At 36.4% G+C, this 12,203-nt stretch overlaps 1 protein-coding gene across 1 annotated transcript in view; it reads left to right on the forward strand.

Annotated features, from left to right (window-relative positions):
• MTA3 (metastasis associated 1 family member 3) overlaps positions 1-12,203 on the forward strand; it is an 87,323-nt gene that overhangs the window by 20,715 nt on the left and 54,405 nt on the right. Inside the window, exon 4 of the mRNA XM_054196425.1 lies at positions 3,080-3,206. Within this exon, the coding sequence (XP_054052400.1) occupies positions 3,080-3,206 (127 nt within the window). The remainder of the gene's footprint in view (positions 1-3,079; positions 3,207-12,203) is intronic.

Here is a 12,203-nt window from a genome sequence, read left to right on the forward strand (position 1 = left end):
TAATCTTGCAATGATAAAGCCTGTGTATGTCATCACCATATTGCTCCATTAAAATATTTGCTCACTCTGAGCCAATCGCTTCTTTATTTCTCTTCCTGAGTGTAGAAAATATGCTTAGCTTAGTGCTACTTCATGACTTTCTGTAGGTACCCTCCATTTCCCTCCTTTTGACAGGAATAACCTCTCCTTGGATGGCAAATTAAACTTCACATATGTTGCTAATCTGAGTCAAAGAGGTGAAGAAACCTCTACAAGTACTGGAAGTTCTTCACCATTTTTCTTCTAGTGGGTGTTAAGGCCTAATCTGTGCAAAACTCTGGTTTGAAAGCAGCTACCTAAAGGTTTGTTGAGATGCAGAATTCTTTGTATTGCCACCAAGCAAATTGGTTTTCTATTTATATTTGTCATCAAGCAAATTTAGTTTTCTCATTTTCTCACTTTATGCTTTCCAGTGCTTCCTTTCTGGGTACAGGTTTGTGTTACTGCTGGGGCAAGCTATTACTTCTATTTATAAATGCTAATACTACTGTTAGCATTGTTTTTGTATTCTAATGCTGAGGAAGAAAATTGTAAAATTATCCTGGTGGTAAATTGTGTTAAGAGTGGAACTGTTCTGTGTTTGGCCATGGTTTGTTCTACTTGCTGAGCTTGTCAGATCATCATGAGTAAAACATGTATGTTTCATTTCTAAAAATACAACAGAAAAAGTTACATGGTTTCATGTCTAGGTTTGGAGTGTTTTAATAGATGTGTGTAAGAGACATTAAATTTCGGATTCAGGCTCTTGGATCAACACTTTCTTGGCTTACATAAGATTAGTACAATAAATATATGAGTAAAATTTTGGTGTTTTTAAAAAATTATTTTTTTAATTTATATTCTTACTCTGAGGGAGCTATTAAGATAGCTGTCTAGGTGTCTAAAGCCATTTTAAACTCTCTGGAATATTGTCTCTGTCTCCCTGCAGCCACTTTAAAATGGTACGTATTCTCCTGTGTTTTGTGCCATATCTGCAGTCAGATGTTTTGGATATGTCAATCTAAAATGGTCCCAGACACGTGTCTTTGGATGCCTAAATTGCTTTCTAAAGGACTGTTTGTTGTCAGCTGTTTTTCAGATGGTTATAACACATGATTACCTTGCTGTGATGTTTTTCAGGAAGGAGAGAGGAAATAAATAGCCAACCGAGAACTTTGGACCTGTAGAATAGTACCAGCAGTGCATTTATTAAAAAACAAAAAACCAATAAAGCAACCTCTGACATGTCGTGGTACTTCAAGAAGAAATAGTAATGCTTGAACTTTGAAATACAAACGTAGCTTGTAATGGTCACTTACTGTAATAAGCAGTTGTAGCTATTAATTGCTTGAAACACGAACTTTTTAATATTAATTTGTACTTTTTTCTTTAGTTACTTGCTTAATTAAAAAAGTTCTTTGCCTTTCTGCGGATTTTTTTAAGCTTTATTTATTGTTAGTATTATTGATGCCAGAATAATTCTGAACTGAGTTGTGGTCTGACTTGAACCTGTACATGTGTCAGGTGAGGTGGGGGGCCTCAGGTGAGACTGGGGGAAGTCTTGTTTTCATTTTTGTTTTTCCTATTGTATTTTCCCACAAAATATGCCAAAACAAGGAAGGGGGGCTGGGGGGGTCTACAGGAGGATAGAGTTAAAGTGGATGGAATTGGGTTTGAAGAAGTTGGTTATATCGGAGTGTATGTATTGTTTTATATCTTTTGTGGAAAGAACTATTAGAAGTGGAGTGAGCTACACACAGGCTTGATTAAAAAAAAGAATAAAGTGTTGCATTTGGAGAGAACTGTGGTTACCACGAGGATGCAGGCAGGCTTCGTTTTGAGATAGTGTGTTGGTTGTTCATAAAAATGGTTATTGTTGGAAGAGCGGATGGGGTGATCTGTTGTAGTTAGTTATGAGAAATACTACCTAGTGCTGAGGATTCATCATGTAATTTCTGAGACATATTTTATAAAGTAGACTTCGTTTTGCAGCTGATGGATAATTTTGCAGGTAGAAAATTGACGCGTCTTAGAGAGGTTATTAAAGTGTCTGTATTTTTTACATACAATTTTCACGGAGACTTTTTATCCTTTCTGGGAAGCTAGAGGAAGTATAGATTCAAGTTCCTCATGTCCCAAGAATCCACTGGGAAGGCGGATTTCAGCCATGGAGACCCCAGGGTAGCCATTTTGGAGAGCCTGTCATCGTATGACATGTTAACAACCACTGTGAACGTTGCTCTTTAACTCTGTATGCGATGCATTCTAGTATCTGCTTTTATTTCTTCCTTTATGTTCCCAGTTGGTTTAAATTTTTAAAAGGGAATGATTTCCTTGGTTTTATCATACACGAGGTAATACTAGAGAATTTCAGATTATACTAACTGTAAAAGATAGTTTATAGTTATATTAACTGTAAAAGAACTATGGAATTTATGATTTGCTGTTATACATGCTGTCTTCTGGATTAAAATAGTGCTGTCTTGCTTAAAATAGAAATAATTTTAAGTGTTACTATTTGTTGTCAGTATCTAATAAGGTTAGCATAACGGAAGGCAGTAGGCTTTTTCAGTTTTCTTAGACTAGGATTTGGCAGTCTTAGACTGCAATTTTGTTTAGTAAATTTCTGTTCCTAGAAAGTATGGTTTTCCCCAGGACTTCTGTAAAAGTTTTAGTAATACCAGTATCAGCAACAGAAAATCTGAACCAAAACTGTTCAGCAAGCAAGAGTCACCCCCAGAGAAAAAAATACGGAACAGATGAAAGAAGTTGAAAAAAGAATGAGTAATGTTGTCAGGATTGTTCTTACAGCTGCGTGAAAGACATCAACGTGTAGTACAGTAGGAGAGGAGCATAATTTTTTTAAGAGTTTAAGTAGAAGGTATAGAATTCAAAATACTTAATATTCTGTCAAGTTACATAAACTGTAGTCTTGTTAAACTCATCTTTTCTTTGAAATACTAAGGAACGTTGCTAAGGGGTGGGGGGGATGTCAAGTGAAATGGCTGTAATGGTGTTATGCAACAGAGTTAATTTCGACCTACGCTCTGCTTCTCTGCAGAAGAAGTTGAAGAAGAGTCTGAAACTACAATTGAGGTTGATTTGACTGATAAACAGAAACATCAGTTGAAGCACAGAGAGCTCTTCCTTTCTCGCCAGTATGAGTCCCTTCCGGCAACGCATATCAGGTAAGAAAAAGTAAATATCATTTATCTGTGTGTTCTGTTGAGGTGGATTGCCTTCCAGTATCCCACCTGCTTGAACTCTTCAGCTGTTATCTTGCAAAAGGATGTGATTGATCACAGCTGAGCCATGCCAGGTTGTCCCATGAACTTCTTGGAACTGCCTTTGGTTTTTCCTTCTGTTACTTCATGTTGGAGCCTTGGAAGGGACAAGAGTCTCAGAGCCCTGGCTTGCCAATTACAGCATCAGTTGATAACGTGGTATAAAGTCAGTCTGTTCCTACTTTGCAAGAGTTTTTTTTTTTTTAAATATTCTTACGCTGGGCCGGAGGATCTTTGACCATTTTGTCTGCCCAGGGAAACCACAGATAGGTTTGGAAAGGAGACAGTGACTCAGTGGTCAGATCTGCAATTCAGGGCCGCGCGCATTTAAAAATAAAATTACCCCAACTTACTTCAGTAAATGTGAAGAAGTCATGATTGAGTTTGGCTAAATGTTGCAACAGCATTTAAAGTATTGTTTTAAATTGCCCTGATGCTAATGTAGGAAGAGGCTTGCTAAAGGTCAAAAAGTGTTTGTTGGTATCCTTCTGTAAATGATATAAGTGCGCATGTTGCCTCCTATTTAGCAGTCAAGCAAATTCTTTTAGTGTTGAGGGGGTTGGGGATGATGTACCTAGAAATGGAAAAGAAAGAGCCCAGTGGTAAGAGGGAGTGTAGTGAATGTAAAACAAGGGCTCTTACATTCTGAAGGAATTTCTGTTTTCTCATTACATCCAGCTCACCTCCGCAGCTATTTCAGATCATAAATGACTAGAAGCTACCAAAAGAAAAAGTGTATGTGCTCCAGTAGGAGAAACAATTTGTATCTGCTTGTAGATTTTCTCTCTTATTGGCAAATGTGTGGCTTACCTTTCTCTCTGCCAACACAAAAACTGGAAGTTGGAAATTTTTGTATTAATTTCCCCTGCTTGATTCAGCTACTTGTTTTCTGACTTTGAGAAAGTCATTTAACTGTCAAATCTTTGCTTCCCCAACTACAGCATAGAGATAATAATCCTGCGCTGTTTCTTTTACTTACTTTGACATTTAGATATCGAAATAAGGTATTCTCTTTGTAGAGAGATTACATAGAAGAAGTATTGTAAATGTCTTCTCACCTCACAACTCGGGGAGCAAATACAGTAGAGGTTCTCCAGTACGTACTTCACAAAGAAGCCAGAAAAACACGTGAATTCATAGTACATGCAGCACTGCACAGCAGGCAAATGCAGAGTGATGACTTGCATCGACTTTTCAGAAGGGATGAATGCTGTAGGGCTGTGCTGTCACGTGTTACTAAGACCTTTAACACGCGAATTCTGAACCAAGCTGTATGTAGTTTAATGACATTTTAACAATCTTGACTCTATTTTAAAAAGACACAAGAAGGAAAATACACTGCAAAATATTCCTTATTTAACTTTTTAGCTTCTTAATGGTTAGATTCTGTGATTCTCAGTAGTTTTCATAACTTTTATTAATTAGCTTGTCCTGTAAAAGAGGATAGAAATGTTGTGAGAGTGGTACTCCTCCAGCTTCCTCCTGTCAGTGCTCCAGAATATCCAAGGATGGAGATTCCACAGCCTCTCTGGGTGTCTGTTTCAGTGCTTGACCACCATAATGGTGAAAATTTCCCCATTGTCTAATAGGGATTTCCGGTATTGAAACCTGCTGTCCACTGCCTTTTGTCCTATCACTGTGCTTCCCTGAAAGGAGCCCAACTCTGTCTTATTTTTATATCTTTTCATTAGATAATTGAAGACAGCAGTAGGATTTCTCCCTTTAGTTGTCACACCTTAAGAGTGAACAAATCCAGTTTAGTATCGTCTGCAGACTTGCTGAAAGTGTATTCAGTTCACTTGTTCAGATTGTTAATAAAGATGTTAAACTGTTGGCTCCGGTATCAGCACTTCGGAGATGCCTGCAGTGACCAGCTGCCAGCTGGACTTTGTACTACTCACTACAACAGCCTGGTAGTCTGGCTAGTTTTTTTTTCCAGCCTTATTGTCTACTTACTGAGTTCTGGATGTTAGCAATCTGGTTAAAGGACACTGTGGAACACACTGCAGGCCTTGCTAAAATCAGGGTAGACAACATTCACTGCTGTGACTGGTCTACCAAGCCACTCATCTCCATATAGAAAGCTAGCAGATACTCATGCAATAAAACCCTGAGTAGCTCCATTTCGTGGGCCTCTGCTCTTACCACCTGTGGTTTTAGCCCCAAGATAGGAAAAATTGTATTTACAGGAGGAAATAAATGGTACCATGAAATAGTAGAGAATGAAGAATGGAGATCAGTTCTCTCAAGAATACATTTTGTAATACATCAAGAATATTTTGTAAGAATACGAAACCTCAGTCACTTTGGAAGGAAGAGGAGAAAGCTAAAAGTGATTTTAAGAGAATGGAGGAGGCTGAACTACCTGTAGTTTCTTTTGGCAGCTACAGATCTTGAACTTTTACTGACATCTTCAGCCAAGAAAAGAAACTTTCGCTTGTAATTTAAGAGAATAAAATAAATTTACCTGGTGTGGTATGTTTTTATTTATTTTTTACTAATATACTTTTACTGCTCTTGTTTTGTCTTTCTTCTTTTCTAAACTTTACTGGTTTTACTTTTTTTTTTTTTTTTTAAACTGAATGGCAGGGAAAATTACAGCCCCTTCCCCCCAACCCTGTGACTGAGACTACTTTTATTCTAATTCACAATTACGAATACCATATTGTCTCATACACCTGGTGCCACTACATTATAGTTGAGATGCCTTGCAGTTATTTTAGCAGGTTAGATTTCTTTGATGTGCAAATCTAATTCTGAAGCTCTTTGGTCTGTAATGTTGAGATTTGAATAACTCTGATGTAGTTTGTTTGCTTTTGAATTACTGAAATACAGTTTAATTCCTTATTCTCATACTTTTAATGTTGTTATATATATGTAACTCTTTTGAGATATAATTTGTTTTGTTATAAATACTGGGATTTTTTTTAGACTTCATCTGGTTTCCCGTTTGCATTAGGTGTCACTATGCCATTTTAGTAGCTTTAGGAAGCGGTATAAGTTTTGGCACCAGAAAAAAAGCCAGATTTAGAAAAGAATTAGAAGCTGGTAGTGTAGTAGTAATTAAACATGACAGTGCTGCCTTGTGGACACAGTGTTCTTGCAGTGGAATGTATTTAAGAAGATATAATTGCCTAGCTCAGTGCAGTACCATTCTGGAGTGATGGCATGTGGTACGGTACAATGTGATGTACTAGTTTGGCTCTCAAAACCAAGATTTGTTACCTCAGTGCCTACTTGTCAAGTTATAAGTGAAACTGTTCCCTCCCCTGTCTGCTCAAATGTGTAAGGTTGGTAGCACCGCTCCAGAGAAGATTCTCCTCCTTTCCTAATTCCTGCATGTTACAGATGCAGTTTCCAGGCACCATAATCCCAGATGTTCTTGTAACAGAGTTATACTGCCAGCCATACTCGCTGAGTGCTCTCCTTCATTAATGTCACACAGTAAATGCACCCAGAATTCATGCAGGTGGCTCCTGTAAGCAATACCAGTCCCAGAGAGGGGTTGATTTGAGCTTGAAGTGCTGTGTACTTTAACTTGGATTTTCCTAGATTTGAACATTACCAAATACAGCATTTTGGAAAGGCATGAGAAAGCACAGGGGGGGAAACATTGAAAGTTGTCATAAAGGTGAAATTCTTTGCCAGTGTTGTAAAATTCACCATAAAACTTAGCACCTGGTGAAATGAGTCCCTTGTATAAAAATCTACAAATGGTTACCTTGTTGGAGGGATGCACTGGTTTATCTGACTTGGTTTTAAATTTATTTTTCATTGTTAAGGTCTCAAGAATTAATAGGTGATAAACACATTTAGATTGCTGTAAAAGATTGCATTAAGTTCTAAGATCACTTGTAAATGCCTTTAGATTTAGTACTTCATGTGAGTTGTGTAGAAGAATTTATCCATCAGGGTTCATCTTGCCATTTTGTTATCTTTGCTTAGTTCTTGTTTGGTAATAACCTGTGTTTCAGTCTTGGGGTTGTGGGTTTTTGTGTTTTATTATTGTTAAGCGTTTGGAAAGCATAAATAAGTGAGGCATTCTCAGATGTTGTAATAAAATCAGGTGTGAATCTTTTGGGCTGCTCTATACTTTAATAGCACCCACCTTTCAAAAAAACAAAAAAGAAATAGGAATTATTTATGCGAAGTATAAAGAGGCTTATATGCAGACTTTGACTAAAGTCAAAGTAGTTTGAGAACGAGGAAAAGTTCCAAAGAGTGGTGGCTGTTTGTGAAGGGGAAGGACGATTTCAAACATATAATTATATCTGGTTGCTATCATGTTGGTGATTTAGTTGGTTGATACAGTTGGGTTTTTGTTAGGGTTAAGGAATAAACTACTACTTTGTCAGAATTCTTTCTTAGTTACAGCAAAATGACAAATATTTATCTTCAATAAATAAAAATGAAATTTGCTAAATTACTTCTGTTCAGCAATCTTTCTGATAAGTTAAAGTTTGAATACAAGTTTTTAGGAGTTCTTCCCTGGGACTGAAGAGCGGTATGGGATTGTCATGGCCTCTTTAGTTGCTCTTTTAGCTGATTCAGACTGCACAATTTTGTGCAGTGACTGTTGACGTGATCCCAACTATTTGTGTTTGAATTAAGTTGTATATTTCAGTGGAGCATCCATGCTTGGTTGAAAAATTTCCAAGTGATGGATAATTTACCGTATTCTTTATAGTTTTATCAGTTGCTAATTGTGCGCGTTTGTATCACTGTGTTTTTTAATAAGTGCAGGGATTCTGATCACATGGTAGTTTTGGTTTTTTTGTTTTGGTTTTTTTTTTTTTTTCCTCCTGGAGACTGTGTTTTCACTAAGTACTTTTTGCTTTTCTTGGGCACAATTTCAAGATGCTGAAACTCTTGCTGAGCTTGATGTCTGGACTCAACGTGGCTGTGTATGATACCTGAACATTATATGCATGTTTGTCATTATGGAGATTATTCAAGTAACTGTAATAAATCTACACCTAAATCTTTAATGAGGAGTATTTATTTAATCTGCCATTGGATGAACTAAGTGTTTCTTCTGTTTCTCAAAGGATTAAATTTCTTGCTTGGCCTAAGCAGCAAATTCAAGCTTTCTATATAGCTATGGCCTTAATTCAGAAAAACTTTCTAAACTCGGATTCTGAAATTTTCTGTTCTTTCTAACTTGTGAGTCTTTCTCATACATACCCTTTATTTAAAAAACAAACAAACAAACAATTTTAAGATGCTCTTGGCTTGGTTTATTACTGCCACTCCCACACAGAAATGACTTCGTGAGCCTTTCAAAGATTGTGATTGCATAAGATCATTTTATTAAAAGCTGATCAATGTGAATTGGGGAGAAGGTGAATTTTTTTTGCAGAATGCCTGTGGGTAAGTGACATTAAAGAGCTTCCAGATAGTCTGATAATGAGAAGAGTTCTTTAATTTGAGAGAAGAGTTCTTTAAATTTTATCAAGAAATTTAGAGCCTCTGCATAGTTTTAAATGTAAGCATACAAAAACGTATACTCAAACTTCTGAATTGTCAAGCTATAAGAATCTTGGTTTCCCTCAGTTCTGAGATTGTTCCCTGTAGTAGTTTAATGCATTTTTACTCTCTTTTTTTTTTTTTCCCCTGTGTCTTTTGACATCATTCGCATCAGTAGTGTGGTCCAGAACACACTGTCTTATTTTATTTTTTTTTTTACAGTTTGGTGGGTTTTGGTTTTGTTTTCTTGGTTTTTCATGGTTTTTTTTGTTTCTTAGGGTTGTTGTTGTTCTTAAATTATCCCTTAGCTGCTGGGTAGATTAAAGGAACTTTCATTGGTACCGCTTTGTAGACATATTACAAGCAGCATAAGTACGTGCAGTTTATAAAAAAAACATGTTGCGCTTAAAAACTACCTATAAGTGTGTGATGCTTTTTAGATGCCTTTTAGATAAACGACTCGGTTCTGTCATACAGATTTCTTTGTGCTGTTTTCTTCTTCATGATCCCATCAGAACTCACTAATACTGCTATTTCAGACAACTAAGGTGTAGAGAAGTACTTCTTTCTGAATGTGGGATTCCTTCATTTAAAACAGACCAAATAATCTGAAGCTCAAGACAGACAGGGCAAGTCATTTTATAGAAGAAATTTGGGGACTTTTTAAGGCATTGCACCGTAGGATTTGTGATATTACCTAAACATTTGTAGTTTTGGCATTCTTGGCAAACTAGAAGTTTCTAGCCTATGGGAAGGGTTTATGTATGGATTTATATACTTCATATATATATATGTGTGTGTGTGTGTGTATATATGAGATAAAAATTTTACCTAGTTTTTCAAAGCTTACTTTGAGCCTTATAAGCCTGATTTATTTTCTGGCATAAATCAGACTGGTTAAGGAGTGACTCTACTTTGCATAGCCATGTGCTTACCTGATAATTTAGATTGTTAAGAAAGGAATTCTTCATTTCTGGATTGAGTTTAGTTAGAACAAAGGCGCTTTAGAAGCATGCCTTATTTTATTTCTTTATTTATTTATTTATTTTCTGCTAGAATTCGGAGAATTCTTACGTGAATTAAGATGAAAATTCAGTCTGGGCCAGAATCTTGTTTTCACATATGGTCAATAGCCAGTACTAATAACAGCATAAGAAAAAGTGTATTTGTTGGTGGAAGGTTGTCACTTAAATACCTGAAAATCAGTACATATTTCCCTGTAGTGACATAATTACAAAGTTAGGAGTCTTTCATATGGTGCAGAAGTTTTAAGTTCAGTTGCATGGAGCGATGTGCATTGCTTCTGAACTGGGCGACCTTGTAACGTCACGCTGAAAAATCATTCTTCAACAGCCTCCTTTGTTGGTTTTTTTTGGGTTGGTTTTTTTTTTGGTAACTTTTTAGCATGAATTAATCCCCAGAGGAAAAATACCAGTGACAAGCTTCCTACAGTTGTTTATAGAAAGTGTATATATATAGAAAGTGTATATATACGGCTATGCTTATTTTGAGATATCAAAACATGTCATTCTCCTGTGTCTAGTCCAAGAAAAGATTTGTCTCTCTCCATGGCACTCAGTACTACCTTGGTCTTTCTACTCAGTGTTTTCTTGCAGACCCTTCTCAGCTACACAATACAAGATTCAGTCAGTAATGTAGACTGGAACAATGTTAGTGTAAATCCAGTTTTAAGTGATAGCGTGTTAAAGCTTGTTTCAAATGTGTGTCCGTTCATAGATCCATTCATTTACTTCTTAACATTTTCTACAAGTATTAAGGTAAGATCTTCCAGCAGAGTTGTTGAATGCTTTGGCTCTTCAGCTAACAACATAGTAGTTTAAACATATAATCTGCATAAATTGTTACTGAATGCAAAGCCTTCTTTGATTTTGTCTTTTGTAAATTTGTTTCACATTGGGAATGCTTTTTCCTGTTGAGATTAGGCAACAGTTAGAGTAGACAACAGTAGTAGAGAACTATATAAAAGTTGGAACCTTAAGAATAGGCAAAAAATTTTTACCATTATCTACAAATTACTTTTAAATCCATGTCAGTTATGCATGATTGCTCCAAGAGGCTGCCTTTAAATCTTACCAATTTGGAGTGCTCAAAATGAGCACTCCAGCTCTAATTAAGATTAAAACTCTGAATTTTTTGACTACAAGCCACATGCAGCATAAAAAGCCTGGGCCACCCATATGATCTATGCATATATTTAGATGGCAGGCATTTACTGGTTCATTTAGATGTACATAAATCAGTTTGCTGTGCATTCTGTTTTTAATTTTCTTTGATCAAGTGTGCATTAAAAAGGTGATACTAAGTTTATTGGTCTATCTATTGGCCATAGATATACAATCTTGTAGTGTTTGGGAGATTGGTATCATTTTGTTGGAGACATATTCGCCTATGAAATGTTGGGGTTTTGTTGGGTTTTTTGTTGTGTTTTTTTTTCTTGTGTTTGAGACAGGTCTGTAAATGAGCAGAGACAAACTGGAGCCAATTAAGCATGAATCAGTACAATGCAGATCTTTCTTCTGTCAATTCTAGATATTGATTGAATACTTTTAAAGTCAACCTTTAGTTAGGGGTCTATTGCAGGTTTAAATCACTATGATGATGCTTTTATTTTCTTGTTTTTGCTGTTGTGCAGTAGCTTGCTCTCCAGTTGTAAATATCTTTGCAATCTGGAGAACTTGAAATTTGCTATAAAGACGTTGGTATGTGTCTGTCAGCATCATTCTGTGCCCCTTAACCTGTGCTTAAAAGTAAAATACACAAGTACTCTTCGTATTGCCTTTCCGTAACTGGGGAATCAAGTTCATATAATTAGCAGAAGCTCTTTGGACTCCACAGTCTGTGGTTTGGTGATCATCATTGCAATTTAGACTGCTTGTAAGGCATCAAGACTTGGCTCAAAGTAGTTGTTTGATTGGAAATCTTCAAAACACTTTCCCATTTAAGACAGCTCAGGAAAAAGCCTTTTTATTTAAGGTAGCCCTCTCCTCCTCTACTTAATATCGGTACCTTTTTTTCCCCTTTCCCTTTATGCCGAATATGGGAAAGGTTACTCCCGAGTTCTACTCCTGCACCAAACCTTTCTACCCCTCTTCATTATGCATCTTCTTCTTTTTAGTTTAATCTCTGGTTGTCATTGAAATAACAGCATATGTTAAAATCAAATCACAAGCATAATATTTCCTAATATTCTCAGACTGTCTAGTTAGTGACTCACACTTCTGTGTTCCAAATCTCTACTGAGAGACCAATGTTTCTTGATAAAGATCAGCAAGAGACACTTGGTATATCCATACAGAATTGCCCAATGTCATTCTGTCGTATTCAGGAGGGCAATTAATAATTGTTAATAGCAGAATTTCAAAGTCTGTGGAGTCATGCCTGCATATATTATTTTCTTTTTGAACTTGTATCCGA

Source organism: Rissa tridactyla, chromosome 3, assembly GCF_028500815.1.
Source record: "Rissa tridactyla isolate bRisTri1 chromosome 3, bRisTri1.patW.cur.20221130, whole genome shotgun sequence".
Classification (NCBI taxonomy): Eukaryota; Metazoa; Chordata; class Aves; order Charadriiformes; family Laridae; genus Rissa; species Rissa tridactyla.